Consider the following 21,643-nt stretch of genomic DNA (forward strand, 5'->3'; position numbering starts at 1 on the left):
TGTTCCTAAGATATTATTGTTTCTTGTTTTACAAAAGAAAAAATTTGAAAAAAAACAAAGTTCACCTGATATTACTAGGTTTATGAAAACGTCATGCTACAGCTCTCAGGTTCACAGGAGAACTCAGTTAAACTGACCTGGGGCAGCTGCTTTGCAATGTCACCACCAACAAACACAGCTTCCAGATAGATCCAGAGGTTCTGCACAGTGAGCCAGTGTTCAATGATTTCTGTGGTGTTGGAGAGCTTTTGCACCCATTGTTGAATTGTTGGCTTGAACGGCGCATTGTACCTGAAAAAAAAATACAAGTTTAAAATCCACCACCTGAAAAATGTTCAATTTATATTTTGACATATGAAACAGGTGATATGCTATCATAGTGGGACAATTCTTGAAACAAAAATCAGATACAAAAGTCAGCTTAAAAGCGATTTTATTTTGGTCAATTTACTCTCTAAAGTGTTGAAGTCTGTAAACACTGCAGGCCTGTATTCAGGTTTAGGAATGAGAAAGAACACCACTGGAAACAGCAGACCAGTAAGCTACTATAATCTTGTGGATGCTCATAATTATGTATGTCCAATTTATGTCATGTTTTTCAGCACAACACAGTGAAACTATTTAATTATAATTAAATATAGGTAATTCATTAATGAAACAAGGACCTAAAATAAACCTCTTGAATTATCAGAGACACAGCCGCTACAGAAAAGTTTAAAAAATACAACTGGGATACATTACAGTATATCTGCTTTACCAATGCATTTGGCAACTAAATTGATTTGGAACAAATACTGTAATTTGGTCTTGATATGGTAAAACAGGTTCTGTTATGGTATCATAATGTATTGGTGCACACCACTGTGATACCATTGGCATATCAAAATATGTGAATGTTATGCCACCGTAGTGGTCGTGTGATTTCATTGAAGCCCAAAACCTCACCCAGTGTCTTATACTGAAACAATTATTTAAATGGGCATACATTGCATTGCCACTGAAGATCATTTAGCAAAATGTGTCCTTCACAGTTTTATAATTATCCATACCTTTAGAAACTCAGTCATTAATTCTGAGGTTCAGCCTTCAAAAAGTAATAAGGAAGTCAAGCCTACAACTTACTTTAGCTAATGCCTTCATTGTTTTCTTATAGTTTTTCCTCAGTTTTAATTTACAGCAACCAGGTTTAGTAGGACAACATTGCTACTGTAAATTTTCCACTGAATTTTACCAAGCATGTTTCTCTGTATGTACTAGCACTAATAACAGTATTAGAGCTCTACAGTTGTGTTAGAAAACTGTGAAGGCAACTGAAGTAAATTACTACTTTCTTTTTTTAGATGAACCCTGCTAAAATCTAATAGAACTGCGGCTTTACAGTATGTTTGGACAGTTCACACAATCCCAGTAATTCACCATTTTCACGCTTCTCTGAGTACCAATTTATTTGAACCTATCTTATGTACAACATTTCTAACCGAGTCCTAAACTATACTTTAGTGTGTGCTACATAAACTCTTTCAGTTCAAAAGCACCCAACTGATACACAATTCTCTACTGCCCTCTGCTGCATATTGAACCACGCACACACTTCAGTGGAAAACAAACACATTATATTGTCAGTGATTATTCTATAGAGAGTATATAGCTGTAAATTTCAATTTTATTTTTCTTTTTGTTGTTGTTTTGTTTTTGTTTTTTTGGCAGTGAAAGCCAAAAGAAAACAAGCCAGGTGTCTGCTCCAGCTCACTGGCCGCTTGGCCCGTAAGGACCACTGTATTTTCTTGGCAAGGTAACAGTGCTAGCAGATTTTACCTCCCCAACCCAGGATCAATGTAATGCTCCCACATCTGTTTTGTGTCAAATTATCCTTTATAAATTACATATGAGACATCAACTAATTTATCAACATACCAGTACACCTTATCCAATGTAAAGATGTCATCTTCTGTAGAGCACATACAGTACAATTATAAAGTTACAAAATAACACACTTTATGTTTAATAGTAGTTTATGAGTGCAATATATGTTTTGTTTAAAATAACTTAATATATCATTTCACACGGTTTGTTGTAGAACCAGAGAACCCTAAACCAGAACCCTAAAAACAATGTATTAACTTATAATACTGAGTTGGATTAATTTCTGTTACTAGTTTCTGACTAAATTTAAAGCCTCCTGAACTATACTTAAGATGGTGCCAACAGAACAGAAAACTGTTTAAAATTTAACATGCCTTTATGAAACATGTACTTCAAAAGACAAAAAAAGTCACCAAAAAGCATAATGACAACCAAATATGCCTCTAGTACCTATTACTCATTAGAGATGCCAGAATCATCAGACTATCCTCCATCAGTGCCACCTTCTCAGTTGTATCAGATCCTTTCAGAAGCAGCTCTCCTCTTGTTTTAAACTGGGCAAAGGTGAACATGTGGCTGCTCCATTCGTTGATAACACTCTTCAGCTTCGCTTCAATGTCTTTTTCTTTGATTGCACTTATACAGATATCCTACAAAAGAAAACAAACAACAAATATGACGCTAATGCACTATGGTTCATTCTCCAAATGGAATAGGGGACACTGATACAGACTACTGCACATACAGTACTCTTACCCATATAAGACACAGCAATTAATGTCATGTGCTTATTGCATTTTAAAATTTAAAATTTACTGACTTAAAATTTTTAAAAAAAGCAGAACTACTGTAGTCCTTGTCCAAGTAGCACACTGATTTAGTGTGGTACTGCAGTTAATTTCCAGTGTGTACTAGTTCGTACTGGTACCATTCTGATAGCATTGCAATGTCAAAATATAAAAAAAAAAAAAAACTACCATTCCCAATGGCCCTTAAAATTGGAGCTTTCCAGTGTATACTGCCAAACAGTTTCAGGGATAATGCCCTGCTTTATCATTAAATATAATTTAGTAAGCGACAGCAAACTTATAAAGCAGTTATACCTCAATGTCCTCTTTATATGTTAACAAAGGTGCTTCCATTATGTTCTTGAGGGTGAAGTTTTCAGATTCCACATCAAAACTGTGGCCAGTTGTCTGTGAAAGCCGCTCCCAGTGCCTCGCCATCATGGCCTGCAAAAAAGCACATGCAATGTGCATTGGCTTCACTTTTTATTCTTTACATGTTTCTCAGAAAGCAAAGTTCCACATAATGCTGGAACATCTGTTCATAAAGTGACGTGTCATGGTGAACATGCTTAAGTGACAACTGAAATCAGCCTCTCAAAAGCTTTGTATGCAAATATATTATTATTTATTGTGCGAAGAAAACATTTACAGAAAAAGCATTATAGCTTGGCACAACACTGAATAATAGCCCAGTATCAGCAAAGGTGAAGTGACATGATCCACTGACCCGGTGAATGATTTTAAAGGACGTGTAACATCAATAAAGCCACAGTTAAATTATATGAATCTATAAATTGACTTAGTATTACAAATTACTGACAGAACTAAAACAAACTTGCATTTAATATATAAAGCTGCCTTTTACCTACAACAGTCCAAACATTTTCATCTGTTGCAAATGCGGTATTATGACATTTTCATTATGCTACAATGAATCAAAATGTTAAAATACACCCACATATTACACTGCAAAACAAACGTAATGCGGCAGTCTGCAGCAGTTTAAAAGTTAACACTGAGTACTCTGACATGGTCAAAGTGTTGCAAGATGAGGTGTTGTTTTTGTATTGCTGTTCTATTTTATTGTTGCTGATGTTTTGTTTTGTGTTTTTCAACTCACTCATATGTGTTTGTGGGTTGCTTTGAGCTCCCTATGAGATATTCAAATACAAACATGCCCAGTAAAAAGCTAATTTGATACAAATCATATACAAAGTTTGAAATAGACGACACCATACATGACATCATAGGACCCTGTTAAAAACCTTGCAAGATGATATTTCCTAACTTTTACTTTATTTTCAATTTACGCATTTCTTTTCAGTACCAATCAATAATAACGAGAAAGTTTCTTCGAAATGAATTAGATAACTTCTCTGAGCACTTTATGTTAGCTTTTCTCTTTGCTGTTTTAGGAGGATATTATGAGTGGTGAGTGAAATGGAAGAGCGGAGGATATTATGAGTGGAATGGAAGAGTGGAGGATATTATGAGTGGAATGGAAGAGCGGAGGATATTATGAGTGGGGAGAGGAATGGAAGAGTGGAGGATATGATGAGTAGAATGGAAGAGTGGAGGATATTATGAGAGGAATGGAAGAGTGAAGGATATTATGAGTGGGGAGAGGAATGGAAGAGCAGAGGATATTATGAGAGGAATGGAAGAGTAGAGGATATTATGAGAGGAATGGAAGAGTGAAGGATATTATGAGTGGGGAGAGGAATTTTGTCACTGCTCTGCTCACATTCTCCATGTATGACATATGGAGGTTGTTGGTGTCTGTACTCCTCTGTATGTCACTCCTATGTCTGTGCCTTGTAATTTCTTGTAGTAATATATCCTATTAGCAGGGTCTGTGTGTCAAATGCATGGATTGTGAGTATGTTTATCTAGAGAATTAGGAGGACCAAGAGAGAAAAGGTACAGGAGAATACCAACAGTTACAAATTAAAATAATTTTTGAAGAATGATGTAAACACAGGTTAGGTAAAAAAAGGGTTATTTAAAGCTCTTTTGTTAGACCAGCGGAAGAGAAGACTTCTACACTCCTAAATTGGTAATGATGCCTTTCTCATAGTGAAGTCAAAAAAAGTATTAGTATTAAACTGACTAATAGTTGTGTTGAGCAAACCATTGAATTAATCCACAAAATAAGACACACCAGTGAACCAGTCAACACAAGACATATGATTTTTAGGTAAAACAAGCACTCACAATCAGAATACAGTATTTACATACTGTAGCATATGAGTTGCAATGCCTGATTGAGTTCTCTGTTTATATGAATGTTCCTGCTATGTAGGTTTCCGCAAACCCATTACTGTGTTCATTAATTTTTTAGGGTCCTTTTCAGATATCCCTAAACACCAATGATGATGGGGAACCACTGGTGTATGGGACTGGTATTATTTACCTTGTTTGCCATCATTTCTAGCAGAGGACAAGTCTCACTGAAGTCATCTATCTTCTTTTTCAGGTCATTGAATGCTTGCCATTCCTTCAAGGCTTTGGGAAGTTTACGGATTCTTACAAAAAAAAAGAAATACATACACATAAACATTTCATGTATTATAATGTATATACACAAAATGTTGCTTTTAATCTTTTTGGTAATTGATATAGATATATATATATATATATATATATATATATATATATATATATATATATATATATATATATATATATACACATACACACACACACAGGCTAACCACTATAACGAACACCCGTTTTTAACAAGCCCAACGGGAATAACCAATTTTTTCAATGCAAATTAGCACTATTAGAACGATAACGTACAGGATCAATCTGGATACAACGATCTTAGTACTGACACCGAACTTTCTCCAGTGTCAAGTGTGATATTCTCTCAGTGAAAACAAACACCACGGTTGACTAATTCAAAGATAACACTAATTCAAAGATGACCTATTGTAGTACAAATCATGCATGACGAATGCAATTGTTGCCTGTCCGTCATCTTCACACAAACTGCAACCAGGCAACAGGTGTGAGGTGCAATCTACACTGGATAGTTTTTTTCAATAGAAAGGACATTACTGTATTCAGCATGTAAGTATATTCTTTCCTTTTCATTTATTTTATTGCTTTCTTTTAAACATGCCTGTAGCAGGGCGATTGCCCTGCACAGGGGGAATTTCATGTTGTTGTAATTTATATGTGGAAACAGGTTTGTTTTGTATGTTTTTTGAAGTTGTTATGTTTAATCAAATGATTGTTTACAGATGGGCACTTGATTGAGACTTGCTGCCAGCTTGTCTTGTGTATTGTGTCTGCTGTGCGTTACCATCGTTGGTAGCATCACATGACCCGTTTGTTTATTTTCTGTTCTGTGTTTAATAAATCCTGCGTGTCTGTGCCGCTGTTTCAACTCCAACTCCTATGTCTCTCTGTCTTACAATGCAGTTACCCACACATGTAACACGAGTACCTTGTCACAATACCGTTTCAATGTTAATCAATGTGGAGGAATTTTCATAACAGTACTATATATTGATGTTCAATTCAAATTTGCCATTTTGTCATTATTCTGATACAGAAAAATGCCAAACCCTTTTATAGTGAACACCCTGATATAACGAACATTTCTCCAGGTCCCAGGAGTGTTCATTATAGTGAAGTTAGCCTGTGTGTGTGTGTGTGTATATATATATATATATATATATATATATATATATATATATATATATATATATATATATATATATATATATATATATATATATTCACACACACACACTACCGGTCAAAAGTTTTAGAACACCTCCATTTTTCCAGTTTTTATTGAAATTTACGCAGTTTAATGTCTCAATGTACTCTGAAATTAAAGCATAGAACAAATAAACAATTGGAGATAAAAAAGAAATCATGAAATCGTTTTGTTTAACAAAATTTAATCTAAATTTTTTTACTCATCAAAGTAGCCACCTTTTGCAGATATAACAGCCGAACACACTCGTGGCATTCTTTCTACAATGGAAATCAAGTATTGTTGGAAAGTTCTTCCCAACACTGTTGCAGAAGTTCCCACTAATGTGTTGCACTTGTAGTTTGCTTTGCTTTCGCCCTTCTGTCCAGTTCATCCCAAAACAGCTTGATGGGGTTTAAGTCTGGAGACTGTGCTGGCCATTCCATGATTTGAAGCCTACCGTCTTGTTCTTTTCTTTTAAGATAGTTCTGACATAGCCTGGAGGTATGTATTGGGTCATTATCATGCTGTAGGATGAACTCCTGACCAACTAAGCGTATACCAGAGGGTACTGCATGGCGCTGCAAAATGCTGTGGTAGCCGTTTTGGTTCAGGGTGCCACTCACTCTGTGCAAGTCGCCGACTCTGGATCCAGCAAAAGAGCCCCAGACCATAACGATTCCTCCCCCATGTTTGACAGTTGATGGCACACACTGAGGAACCATCCTTTCTCCTACTCAATGGAGTATCAAAACCCTGCGTGATTAACTGAAGATTTCAAATTTTGATCCATAAGAGCTTCTTCCAGTCTTCAGTAGTCCACTGGCGGTGCTTGATGTCCCAGGCAAGCCTCTTTTTCTTATTTTGATATCTTAGCAATGGCTTTCTTACTGCCACTCGACCTGTCAAACCTGCAGCTCGAAGTCTTCTCTTCAAAGTTGAAACTGAGACTTGCTTATTTCGACCAGTGTTAAGCTGTGCTTGAAGCTGTTGTCCTGTGAGCTGCCTATCACGCAAGCTGGACTATCAGAAACTTGTCTTCTGATTCTGTTGTGGCTTTGGGTCTGCCAGACCTCTTCCTGTCAGAGTTTCCTCCAGTTTCCCAGTGCCTTTTGGTGGTGTAAGAAATTGTACTCACTGACACCATGGCTTTCTTTGCAATTTAACTAAAGGAAAGATCTACACTTTTAAGGGTTATAATGGTCTGTCTGTCTTCCTTTCTAATTGCCTTTTTCTCGCCATTATGATAGCAATATTCTATTTCCTGCAGTAAGAAGGTGTAGTAACACAGTCTGTTCCAACACTGCTTTTATACAGACAGAGGGTTTGTAAGTAATTAACAATTAATTAACAAGTTGGGACACCTGTAGGAATTGTTAGCATAAACTTTCAAGGCTTAATTTACTTCCATTGCTGCAGAACAGCTGTAAGTTGTTAACCCATTACTTGTTTCCTGAAAAAGGCCTTTTTGTATAACTCTGAAATACATTATTTTTCAGTTTTTGGTAACCTAAACTTTTTTTTTTAACCTCTGGCAGTTTACCGCTTACCTTTGTACCATTTCAGGTTATTCACTGGACTTGAACTGCTTAAATTTCAATAAAAACTAGAAAAATGGGGGAGTTCCAAAACTTTTGACCGGTAGTGTGTATGTATGTATGTGTATATATATATAAATACAAACCTATTCTGGAAATCCATGAGTTCATTGTTGATTTTCTCAATGTCCAGGTCACACCACAGAATGTCATAGTATCCGTTCACACTGTCAATTACTGAGTTGTAAAGTCCATAAAGCTTCTGGAGTAGGGACAGCTCACGTTTTATTCGCTGGAGGTCAGGGTATTCTGTAATGGGAAAAAACGTTATCTTTATTTAAATACATTCTTGATCACATGATTTAAAGCTTCTTTCCCTCTGGTAGTGTGCTTACAGATTTATATTTTCCATGGACTAAATAGAAATGAGATCACTGATAAATCAATTAGATCACTGATAAATTTTTACTGCATTTCTACTGCATACCACAATTTTTATTGCATTTATTTACTCACTTCAAATGAAAACCTTGGATAAACCTGAATAAATCTACTACTACATGCATTCTTTAGAGCACACCAAAGAGGGGTCTGCTAGCAACATGACAGCTTTTGTTGACCAGTGGGCTCTATGTGGCATTTAAAGTAGTTAATTGTCCGACCTTGTTAGCATCCTCTTGTTGAGGACTACTACTGAGAGGTTCCAGTAGTGCAATAAAAAACATTAAAAAAAAAACAGTTACTTAAAATATGTGGGGCTAATCATATTAGTTTGTTTAATAATTACTTTAAACAATTAATTTATTTGAATAATTAATATAGTTCAAATTAATGTGCGTTAATCAACTTGAATGAATACTATGTGACCATTACCATATTAGATCACCGACTAAACAGACAATCTATTAGTTATCTGTTAAATAATCTGAATATTCATTCACGTTAATTAAAGACCTCATCATAATAATTATATTTAATGACGTGTATAAGATTGAGGAATTACAATGAACATTCAAAACACCCTCAACCACAACAAAGTAGGTTAAAATATCATAGCAGTTTATTAGATAATAATACTAATGGTACAGAAAGGAAAAAAATCATCACGAGAATGATTCACACATATATCAATGCAGCACCAGTAAACACTCATTCATTGGATGTAAATGCTTCTCTCTCTCTCTTATATATATATATATATATATATATATATATATATATATATATATATATATATATATATATATATATATACACTTGCCTTGCAAAAGTATTCAGACCCCTGACCAATTCTCTCATATTACTGAATTACAAATGGTACATTGAAATTTCGTTCTGTTCGATTTTTTTTTTTTAAAACATTGAAACTCAGAATCAATTATTGTAAGGTGACATTGGTTTTAAGTTGGGAAATATTTTTAAGAAAAATAAAAAACTGAATTTTTTTCATATGCGCATTAAAAGCGCAATGTAAGAACTATTTTATCAATTTCTATGTGTTGCAATTACCATTAATTACACTAGTTCCACAAGGGAAAGGTAAGAGAATTATACTGAATGGTTCCTTGAAGAAAACCCCAAAAGTCTGCAGATCAAGTCTTTCGTTGTAGTTATGTCTTTTCTTTGTTTCCGTAAATCTTCAAACCCAAGTTGTCCTCCTTTATCTTCAAAACCCAAGTAGGAGTTTCACACACATCCTGTGTGTTTTCTTCTTGAATACTTCGCCTCAAAGGCAGACACAGTCTCGTTATACTGTGATTACAAACTAGGAACAGAAGCTTGTGTCTGAGTTGGGAACGGTTCTTTTTTACGTATAGATAAACTGACTCACAGACATCTCTTTTTCCTATTAGCAGGAGTCCTGAACACGGAGCTATCGCTGACGTTCGTTTATTGCAGGGTACAGAATCTTCTTGCAGTCAAGAGGTTCTGTTGCTTTAACTTGAATCTCTGCTGCGTTCAGTTTGAGAATTAGTCTTTTACTCGGGACTTTGTCAAAAGCTTTCTGGAAATCTAAATAAACCATGTCATATGCTTTGCAATTATCCATTATGGTTGTTGCATCCTCAAAAAAATCATGTAGATTAGTTAGACACGATCTCCCTTTCCTAAAACCATGTTCACTGTCTCCCAGGATATTGTTACCATAAAGGTAAAGGTATCTTATTATAGCTTCCATAAGTTTGCATATAATGGAAGTGAGGCTTATTGGTCTGTAGTTAACTGGTTCAGTTTTGTTTCCCTTTTTGTGGATCGGTATTACGTTTGCAATTCTCCATTGTCGCTGAGGGGAAAATGGCAACATCGCCTGAGGCGGTGCTGGGCTCCGCAAAGATGGTGGAGTCTGGTCCAGTGACCACCTGTGGCAAAGTGCCCCGCCCCTGGGCTATTTATTTGTGTTGTATGTTACGTGTAGTGTGTTAATGTTGGTGTACATTGGTGGGACTTCAACTGCAACCCTTGAGGCCGCAGACAGGGTAGGGCAAGCACCCTACTCACTCTCGTCAACATTTCTGAGTGAGCTGATCTCTCGTATCTCTCTGGTCAACACCTGCCGTTGGCAACACCCAGACGCCTCGGCCTTCACCGACACCAGGGTGACGGTGGGACAGATGTCTCAGTCCCGGATCGACAGGTCTCGTGGAACGACACATATTACATTTGCTCCTCCAAGATAAGGCAGACGCTGTTCATGGACCACAACCTGGTGGCCCTGTTACCGGCTAGACATGGTGCTGCCTACTGGCATTTCAACAATGGCCTGTTGGAGGACAAGCTCTTTGCGTGGTTTTTCGATTACTTTTGGATTGTCTGGCATAGCAGGCGATCTCGCTTCCCCATGTGGCGTCAGTGGTAGGACATAGGGAAGGTGCAGATTACACGAGGAGTGCGAGCAGGCAATGGGACTCACGGATCGAGCGGCTGGAAAGGGAGCTTCTCGATCTGGAGAGCCGCCTGGCTCGCGGGGACCAACTTGAGCAGAGCACATATGAGAAGAAGAGCACCTTGCGGGACCTGCAGCTCCAGCGGTCCTGGGGGGCGTTTGTGCGCTCACGAGTCCATTTCCTTCAGGAGATGGACTGCGGCACATACTTCTTAAGAACATAAGAAAGTTTATAAACAAGAGGAGGCCATTTTATAAGCCTTTTTAAGTATAAAATAAACGCTGTCGGTGATAGTACATTTAATTTTAAAAAAATTAGACTTAGATGGTATTTGCACTGATCGTTTTCATAATAATAACAAAAAATAATTATAGTGATTGAAGTCCTATCCCAACGTACAGGGTCTGGGACAATGTAGACAGGCCAGACTTCTGTGTAGGAGATAATCCAACAAACAGTTCTTCTTCCAAAGAGTGCCCCTGAACCATTCATCTCCACAAAGTAAACAGGACCTTGGTTTAACACCAGCGGCAGCAAACTGCTCCACCATGCTGGGAGTTTCACTTATAGCTTAATTACCTTTAACTGAAAGACCAAACAGCTCTTCTCCTCCAGAATAAGTGATGTATTTACTCCACAGCTCATCAAAATGAGCCTGAAAGGTCTGCAGACGGTCACTGGCTTCCTGGGGAGAGATACCTTCCACACCTGGGCCCCTGGAATAAAAAAGTCAAGACAGATTTATACTGACTGAACAAGACAGACAAAGTCAGTTGCATAAATCAATCTTAAAATGTATGTTGCTTTAAAAAGTAAAGCAAGATTGAAAAGCAACACACACATATTTTAGATCATTAAAATGAGCCCATGCTCTCACATTGTAGTTTTTTTTTCTTTCCTTCCCATAGTTGTAAACAAGTCCATCCACACTCTACCACAAACACACAGTTTATCTTACCTTTCATCATAGTCGCTGTACAAAACCTGGACATTAGTTTGAAATGTTTGTACTCCAGCCAGAAGGTCTGACTTCATTTCAGGCTGCACCTTCACTAGAAAGTTCTGGGTTTGTAGAACCTGCCAAAAGACAATGAACATCATTCATTCTCACTTGCCAAAGCTGACTGCCAGACAGGGAAAATCCTTCACATGAGTGATTATTATATTAGAGTTATTATATTTAGAAAAAATACTGTGAAATAGAAGTTTGAACATTTGACTGTATAGGGTTTAGAACAAACTACATATCCCTGCAATATGTTTTTTTTTTTTAAATTGCTAATTGCTTTGCTATTTTTTATTAATGTACACAAGGACCATTAATGAACATTACACAAATATTCAACTACAAATACTAACTGGAACACTTCATCAAATGCCCAAATTCAAGTGGGGAACTGCATATAACCAAATACTGTGTAACACCAACTTTTATCAGTGAGTGTATCACCACCACACACATAAGCTAAGGACATGTGAACAATCTGGCATAAATCTGGCATGTTTTAATCATAGACACCGGCATTTCACTAAAATAATAATATAAAAATAAACAAAAATGTAATTTTTTCTGTAACCATCTAGTGACATTTACATTTTTAAACATATCACCTTTTTCAATGACTCACCCAATGACTGGGTATTGGAAAGCAGACATTAACTCACCTGTGCATTTAGGTTCTTCCAGGCATATGCTAAACCATCCACCTTCTCAGTGTTCCCATCGTGGAACAGCAGTTCATGCTTGTTGAGAAGGGCATACGACTCCTCAATTGGGCCAATGGTCATGTCAATCCGGATCTCAGCATCTCGATACTCCTTCAATGCTGCCATGGCCCCACGAACATCGTCCAGGTCAACAATGGGCCTGTTGAGTCTCTTGCTCAGGCCGTCAATGAAAGAGATGATCTCATCCATTTCTGCAGAAGACTTCTTGTTCAAAGCTGTCCCGAATGCTCTTTTCCAGCTGCGGCACTCCTGCGTCAAAGCCAGTTTCAAAGGCTCTATGTCACACTGCACCGACCCCACAGTGCAGACAGATGGTAGCTCACTGATCTGGTCTTCCAGTTTCTAAATAAACAACTCAATATCAGTCTCCAAAGCTTTATTATACCTTTACATTCCAATTTATTCAATAATTTGTAAAGTAAAGGAGGGTATACTTACTGTGTAAGAGTTAATCTGAGCATTGAATTCAGACAATAATGGGTTTGTCTCCAAAAATTCTTTAACCTGGTCATCTGGGTCCTTAAAAATATAAAAGAAAAGAAAGAAGCTGTTAAAGTACAATTAATATTTTGTAAAGCATTTTACTTCATGTTTTTTTTTTTTTAATGCAGATTACTTATACTTTGTCTTTTTACCATTTGTCTCACATATCTCAATAGATTGCAACAATACATACAGTTAGAGGTCTGCACGGGACTAAATGTAAAACCTGATCCGAGCCCTACCCGACTATCACTCTCACTGTCAATTAATCATATCTCATTTACTTTCCTAGTAATCTAACCCTGCATGACTTAAAAGAAGACAACAACAGGCTTCTTCAAAACTTTGTTATCATAAACAGCCACACAGAAGATGCTCTTGCAAATTCGCATACTCATTTTGGACAAGCCTACATCATATCAAACTTCTAAATTAACATTCAAGAACAAATATTATACCACAACTATGCCTTTTAAAGAGGCTACAGGACAAATACATCCCTTTTAAGTGTGCTACTGTAGGGATGATTTCCTGTCATTTTGTTTTCATATTTCAATAATATTGTGAAAGATTTGCATTGTACAAAGCCACCTGGACTTTTATTATCGTTAAATACAACAATGTCCAAATTCTTCCAAACAGTGAATTTAGACGTATCCTTTCCAGCAACGGAAGGCTCCACTGCTACACGTTCTCCTGTTGATAGTTTTTTTTTTTTTTTTTTTTACTTCATCAGCCTATAAACATTTGAACCCTTTGAAAACATCCACAATCAGGAAGTGCTGTGACAGCACTAAAATATATATTTTTTATTGCAGTGCAAGATGATGTTTCATAGCCTGGAGGGACGGGAGGAAAAAAAATTAATTCAATGCCATCTCAGATTTCATTGCTTTTTCAAAGTAGGTGTCAGAGCAGGTGGATAATGCCCAGAAATGTCTTTGTTTTTTTCTGTAGTGTTTACAAACTGCTAAAACAACTGGGCGAGTGTATAATATTGACAATTCCCCAGTTTTGTTTTCATTTAGACAGTGGTTTATTGCAGCTCAAAGACTAATGTAGCTTGACATTTTATATTCTTCTCCTTGGGCATTTCTTAGATTTCCATAGAAATCCCTTAGTATTTTATTAAGATTTTTTTTAAGATGTGCATTCTTCCATTTTGCTATTTTCCAGTTCATTTAATTGTTCTTCATCCAAATCGGCATGTTTACTTACTACTTTTGGGATTTTTTGTGCTGGTAATTGATCGCTCAGTTTTATAGTTACTGTACCTTTAACCATAAGCAAGATGGCTAACGGTACTGTAAATTCTGTGAGGCAGTGCAATGATTTCTAATATATAATAAGGCTCCAAATGTTGGTATCCATACAGCATGCGGACAGCTAGAACCTTCCTTGACCAATCACATTGTTTGTTTCACATTCCATTGCCAGACCTGGATTATAAACTTTATTATACTGTTCAGGTGTTAAACTTACCGGACAAATTGTTGCCATCACTGAAAGAGGATCCATGGCTTATGTATCCTACAGTATTGTACTTAGCTAAATGGGTGATACGCTGTTTAATATACTACACCTTTTCAAAAACTTGCATTCTTTTGTTGTTTGGTTTTTTTAAAGATTTATTTCACACACCATTACACGGCCCAAATTGTAGCTGAATTCTATATACAACTGGGAAAGGCACACCGTTCCTTAAAAAAATAAAAAATAAAACCTAATAAAGCCAATGTTAGTTACAAAAACTTTACAACATGTAATCAGATCAAGACCAACCTGGGTCCACAAGTTGGAAAAGCTGGAGAAGTTCTCAAGGACGTCAATGGCATCGGCTTTTAGGGACGAGATGATGGAGCCGAGCTGGACGACCACTTTGATGATGTCCTTGTGCTCACTCAGCTGTTTATCCAGTGGCTTCAGTACCACTTGTTTTGTCATTTTGCCATCATCTCCTGCATCCCTTGTAGAATTCTGTTCAGTCTGCAATAGCAAATCAAAAATTATATTTCATTAAAAGAAAATAAAAACCACACACACTGTTAACATACTTAAGTAAACTTACTTTGGAGCCATGAAAGTCTTTCTTTATTTTACAAATAATCTTACCAAGTTTCTTTTATTACTTCTGCATAATAAAACAGTGAAGTACACTGCATGGAATAATATAACCCATGCACACTATACTGAGCACTTGTACATTGTACTGGTTAACACTTTTTAATACATGCTCATGGTCTGAGAAAACGTTAATATTTAATCCATGGGAGAAAACAAAAAAACTTAAATTGCAAGTTGCTATGCTTTGAATGTGGCCCATAACTAATTAAAAAACTTTCACTGCTATAACACTGTTTTTGACATACATACTGTTAACTGCACATAACACAGTTAAACTACCACTAAGCACAAGGTGCTTTCTCTATTGTAAATATACTTTAGTTTGTTTGTTTTTTTTCTACTATGCTTGTAATTACTTTTCTTAATCAGGGCAGTAAAAACACAAAACACAATCAAACCTGAAGTTGTTTATGATGCAGATGTGAAAAATTCCACAGCGGAATATCCTTTGCCATGGACAGTACTGTGTTCACAGTTTTGTTGAGGATGGCCTACAAAAGAGAGAATGCACAATGCTCTTTACTAAAATATGTAAGATTCAACAAGGATATTTAGAGAAAAATTAAAAAGAAAAACCTCAATTAGAAGATGAAATGAACATGAATACCTGAATTTCATCCAGACTTGGCCTCATGACTACGTTGGGAATAGCAAGCTGAATTGCAGCTTTAAAGAGTGGGGCCTGGTTTGAAGTTTTTATTGGCTGTACAGCTGCCTGGTATTTAGAGCTGACAACATGTAGACGTCGCCTGAGCGCATCCAAAGAGAGCTTTGTGGCTGTCAAAAAAAGAGGTATTAAAAATCTAATTAAAACCACAACATCCATCAGTTAGGCCACCTGTATTGGTTTCTGTAATTCAACTCAGGTTCCTCAATTTGAGTTGGTACAGTAGTACCCCAACCTTGTTTTTGTAGTTTTTTGTTTAAAATGATACCATACTGGGTTAAAGAAAGATGTATTTTCAAGTCGTTTAGCACTTTCTAAGAGTCACTAATCAACAAATTGCTTCCTCTAATGACTGAAATGCTTTGCAGCCAGTGAAATACATTGGGCCTTATGCACTAAACAGCCGTACATTACTTGAAATACTGTGTAGTAAGGGAACCCCACACTGCATGCAAAAAGGAAGATGTGGCCTCTCTAGTCATAATAATATGCATTAATAAGGCGTGCTAAATTATTAATTTGCAAGTTATCATAGTGTACGACATGCTGCACATGGTAATCACACATTACTTTATATATAAGGGCACTCCAAAAGACAGGTCCAGTTCTCACTTTGTCAGAATGACATCGACCAAGGAGGACAGTCTGAGAAACCAAAGATAGCAAAAGAAGTGGTGCGCAATTATGAAAGGCCCTTTGGTCCTGAATCAACTAGAACAGCCACTTCAGCGAAGCGGGCTATCTGGCGAAAACATCACAATACAAATAAATGCACTTGGAGTTAGCGAGCGCAGCGTAGATATGATCAAGAAGCGCTGGACAGATGCCAAAAGACGAACCAAAGTTCAAGTGTATAACATACATAAGCAAAATAACCAGTCTGCTGAATGCATTGCAGTTATACTTTAACCCATGATATAGTAAGGCTGCAAAATATGTTTAGTCTGTTTAATTAACACAGTAGATTAATTGTAGATTAATTGTTCAATCCCCAGTCCTAACTCTCATTTCATTATTGCAATTGCTCAATGTAGTTTTAGATATTAGTTTATCTATGCTTTTATTTTCCAAACCACTGTAACAAACTGTAAGCCACTTATAATTGTAAATATTGTAAAATAATCAACAATTTAAGCAAAACAATTCTCAAATCCAGTTTAATCAGAGTTAGGATATAGAGACAACTTACTGACATTTAATGGGAGGTAGATGATGCTGATGTTGGCCTTTTTTTATTAGTTGTATTATATTATTACAGCATACATGTAACGTCAAAATAATACCAATAACATACAAAAGCGTGCAGGAACTGGTAGAAATGTAGGCTAATGGTACTGAACATAGTTTTTGCATTGCAGGTGCCACTACCGCTGTCTCCGATGATAATGACGCGCACTCTGCCTCTCTCGACTCCCAGTCTCCAGGGACATCTGACGGGATGGTTACCTTGGTTCTAAGGCTTGTGGAAGAAAAGATGTGTGCTAGCGGTGGTAAAGACACTATCGAGGTCCAGGAGCTGACTCCAGTTGCACAGTTGCTGCCCACACTACAGAGTGTAACGGAATAAGATGTGGTGATATATGGGCTTCAGTCCACACTTCCTGACCTGAACCTCCGCTTATCCCAACACACCGCTGCAATGCATCGCATGGCTACAGCACTGGAAGAGGTAGTGAACACCAATCGGCATAGTGAGTGTCACTGCGCTCACCGCCAGCCTCCAGCGAGGTGTTGATATGTTCTTCCATAGTAGCCAGCGGCAGTTCCATGCTGTTGATGACTACAATACAGGGGCAGATGATCCAGGTACATTTTCAGTGGGTCTCTGTAGAATGAGGGGGGGCTGACGGTAAAAGTCTCGTTTTAGAGTCTCACACCGTCCTGTGAGATGGTCAAAGCGCAAAAAAATAAATGTTTAACTGAAAATAAATATTTGTTTGTTCACATTTATCTCCCTCTGGTTTATTTTGTAATATCAGTTACATCACTAGCTCCGTTATTACAGGTTCTAAACTTTGTATACCTGCAATTGCAAGCATACGTAAGCAATCACGATTAGGAAGGGAGGGGTGGACAAATATTCCTAAAATATAATAAAATATGCAGAATTGTGCCATTACACATTACTTTGGAAACATTGAATTTTTCAATACGAAATACTGTGGCATTACAAATCAGCCAGAATAAATGTAATTAAAACATGATAGTGGGGGTACTATTTGTATCTACAGTATTTGTTTCGAGTTTTGTATATTAAATGTAAATATGTACGTACATATTGAACGTTTTCTCACTACTCTCCCATTGGCAATGTTGTGTGCATCATCAATGTCCTCTGCAGGAGGGTCAGCATCAATATTGGCATCACTTTCCTCTGGTAGTGCATTGTTGACAGTTATGGTATGCAGAATGCAGCTGCAACAATAATTTGACATACTTTTCCAGGGCTATACTGTAGCACTCCACCAGAACCATCTAAACATCTAAAGTGACTTTTTAAGACTTCAAATGTACATTCAATAACAGAGCGTATAGCCACGTGTGCTGTATTGTATAGAATCTCTTGCTGCGTGGTGGGGTCCAACAATGCTGTAAGCAGCCAGGGTATGATCCCGTAACCATCATCATCTATGGCAATTATTACAAATATTAGCAAATTGCTTATGCTTACTACCATGTCCATATACACCCCCCTCGAAATCTTCCTATAGCCCGGACTGCCTGAGGATGTACGAGTCATATGCCAAACCAGGATAGTTGGCGACCACATCGAGACTCTTCAGTTTTGTATCACACACCATTTGGATATTAATGGAGTGGTAATGCTTCCAATTACGAAATATACTTTCTAAATCCTGTGGTCATGCTACTTGTGTACAATCGATAGCTCTCAATACATTTGGAAATTCAGAAATGTTGTAAATTTTTTTTTTTTATTTCATTGAGGGCATGTGGCTGTCTAGGATAATAGATATAGTTCCCAGTACATTTCCGCAAGGCATTCGGTACCTGTTGTAAACACTGGGAAAACATAGGTTGTAATACCCCACCAATTGCTGAAACACTTCTCTGAAACAAACCTGATGCTCCTCATATAAGGCTAGTATGAAATCTGAGCTCAATCTGTACCTTGTTATTATCTCCTCCTCACACAGCTCTAGTAAGGTCTGTCTGGTCCTAAATACTCTTTCTCTGACTCTCCTTGCTCTTATTCGCGCTCGTCTCCTGGTTTCTGTGACACAGTATCATCTCCACGTTTCCCACACAGCACTACTTGTGGTCTGCTCTACTTATATTGCGATTTAGATAGACACCGCCTGGTTTCAATAAGCGGTAAACTTAACACGAGCTGAGACATTTAGGTTAGTTAGCACCATTAAGTAAATATGGTTCTCTTTCAATTCGAAAATAGCTATCAACTAATGGGTATTGCCGTCAGGTGATAGGATTATGCTGAGCTTAATATAAAAGCTGCCTTTAGGCCTCCGTAGCTCTGATGTCAGCGCCCTGCCCCTCGGGTGCTGAATAACTATGCGTAGGAAGCTCAGCCTCTTTTGCTTTCAGCCTTGATTGAGGTTGAACGTAACTATTGTTCTTACAACTCTCTTTATTTATTTAATTCAGTGTCTGTACCCCCTGTTGCCATAATTGTGCATGGGAAGCTGTCGGCTGCCCCTGTCCGGGTTTATTTCACTGAATCTCAAGTTTGCTGAGCACGGGTCGCAAAATCAACGGGCTCGGATGGGTATGGCGCCCGCTTTTAGCTCTCGTATTTGGCGGGCCGACAGGCACTGCCCCTTAAGCACTCGGCTGAGTCGCTTAATATCGAGCTACTCGCTCTTTTCAGCTTGCGGACTCTCGAGCCTGTCTCACTGGTTATTGAGAGCCTTATTGTTAATTATTGTAATATTTACTTGTAATTAAAGTTTTGTTTTTCTTTCTTTCAGGAAAGAAACAGAGGTGTGTGTGTTGGCCCTGGGCCTACCTTAAGCACAGCAACGGTCTTTATTAGACCTTAGCTTGCTCCCAACACCTGCACACAGCATTTCTTGTAAACACTGCGTGTTAGTTTAGATCTCCGAATCTAAATTTGAATCGGGTTTTCTGAAGGATTATTCCCCAAGTGTGTCTCGCCACATCCTCGCAGCGCACGTGCACGTGTGCCCAGTGCACATCCATGCACACCCATGCCCTGTGCACCCCGTGCCCCATGCACACCGTGCCCCGTGCACTTACCTGCGCACCCTGTACTTGTGCACTCTCCCGTACACATCGGTGACCTTTGCACCCCTGTGCACACCGTGCACTCCGTGCGCACACATGCTCCAGCTGTGCCCTGTGCAGGGGGCTTCCTAGGGGTCGATTAAAGAAACTTAGTCTGTGCCCGTGCACTCCACCGTGCAACCCGTGCACATGCACTGTCGTGCACACTATGCCGGGCTTCCACGAGTGTGGCTCTTGCAGCCGGAACATGCCCCCAGAGGACCCGCATGAGTTTTGTCTCATGCCTTGGACCAGAACACACTGCCTCGGCCTGAGATAGGTCCTCAAGGCTTGAGCCAACATGGCTGTGGGAGTGGGATCTCCTTCCAGCAGGGGATCACACTCTGAGTCTGTCCCCCCCCTCAGGGGAAAGAGCATCATCTCCCGGCCGCCTCTCCGGCTCACCCTCCCCATCTCTCGGGCGACGCTCTCGCTCGCCCACTAGAACAGTGGGGCAGTGTCAGCACTCCCCCTCAGAGGAACGCTCACCTCCTGCTAAGAAGTGAGTGCGCTCCCGGTCCCCTAGGCACCAGCCAAGCGGGATCTCCGCCCTCCCGGACCAGATTCAACAGGCAACAGTCGCTCATGATGAGCATGTTATGGGCCTCTGGCGCCGCAGCTGCGCCGGTTCCCCGGCCTCCCAGTCTGACTGTTGAGCCTCAGACTATGAGGAGGACCTCCTCTTCTGGTGATGAGGAGCTTGTACAGGAGGGACGTTCTTGCAACTCGCTGGACGAGCTACAGCAGGAACCAGAGGCATCTCCAGGGCTGATATTTGAGGCTCTAGTTGAACGAGCGGCTCAACGCCTAGGGGTCGAATGGCCCAGGGACAAGGAGCCCCAGGGCTCCTGGTTCCCCTCGTCAGGGAAATCCAGTCTTTCTGGTCCAACCCGGCTTCAGCACTTAGCACGGTTGCCGAAGTTCAGGTTTTTTCTTCCATGCAGGGAGTGGAAGGTGTTGGCTTGGCAGCCTTCCCCCCAGTGGACTCCGCCATTGCGGCCCTCATACAGGTGCCAGGCACTGGGCCGGCCAAGGACCTACAGTGTCCAAACAAGCAAAGTCTGACGACAGAGACGCACCACAAGAAGGGTTATGCCATTTGCTCCCAAGCAGCTAGGCTTTTCTAATGTGTCCAGCATGATCTCTATCTATCAGGCGACCCTTATCAAGGAGCTCCCTGATATGATCACGGCAGCTCAGAAGCAAGAGCTGAACCAGGTCTCTGACGGTAACCAGGCCCAGTTCGTCATCCGAAAAGATACACATTCACCGGTCAGTACGGAGGGATATATAGCTCCGCTGGGAATAGTCCTCGAGGGACTCTACTTTGCCGTCGAGTCTTCGGTTCTCGACTTGGTCCAGAGACTCCGCCAGTGGTCTGACAGGGTTCAGTGGCCAGTCTCGCCGCCTTCCCGGCTAACGGAACGGTCACAACCACCAGTGGTCTACCGAACCGAAGGGTCCGATCTCAAGTCCTCGTCCTTTCAGTAGATAGGACCTTGATACAAGTCCTCGGTCTTTCACCCCCCCCGAAAGTCTGCCCCCCGACTGCTTTGATACACAGTACCCATTAGTTGATGGCTATTTTCAAA

At 39.1% G+C, this 21,643-nt stretch overlaps 1 protein-coding gene across 1 annotated transcript in view; it reads right to left on the reverse strand.

The window, feature by feature from the left end:
- Positions 1 to 21,643, reverse strand: part of dnah5l (dynein, axonemal, heavy chain 5 like) — a 300,816-nt gene that overhangs the window by 224,726 nt on the left and 54,447 nt on the right. The window contains exons 25-36 of the mRNA XM_041248036.1: positions 15,729 to 15,898; positions 15,520 to 15,612; positions 14,780 to 14,983; positions 12,953 to 13,033; positions 12,452 to 12,856; positions 11,745 to 11,863; positions 11,366 to 11,502; positions 8,048 to 8,210; positions 5,065 to 5,176; positions 2,967 to 3,095; positions 2,314 to 2,513; positions 138 to 291 (exon numbers count right to left, since the gene is read on the reverse strand). Of these exons, the coding sequence (XP_041103970.1) occupies positions 138 to 291; positions 2,314 to 2,513; positions 2,967 to 3,095; positions 5,065 to 5,176; positions 8,048 to 8,210; positions 11,366 to 11,502; positions 11,745 to 11,863; positions 12,452 to 12,856; positions 12,953 to 13,033; positions 14,780 to 14,983; positions 15,520 to 15,612; positions 15,729 to 15,898 (1,967 nt within the window). The remainder of the gene's footprint in view (positions 1 to 137; positions 292 to 2,313; positions 2,514 to 2,966; positions 3,096 to 5,064; positions 5,177 to 8,047; positions 8,211 to 11,365; positions 11,503 to 11,744; positions 11,864 to 12,451; positions 12,857 to 12,952; positions 13,034 to 14,779; positions 14,984 to 15,519; positions 15,613 to 15,728; positions 15,899 to 21,643) is intronic.

Source organism: Polyodon spathula, chromosome 4 (genome assembly GCF_017654505.1).
Source record: "Polyodon spathula isolate WHYD16114869_AA chromosome 4, ASM1765450v1, whole genome shotgun sequence".
Classification (NCBI taxonomy): Eukaryota; Metazoa; Chordata; class Actinopteri; order Acipenseriformes; family Polyodontidae; genus Polyodon; species Polyodon spathula.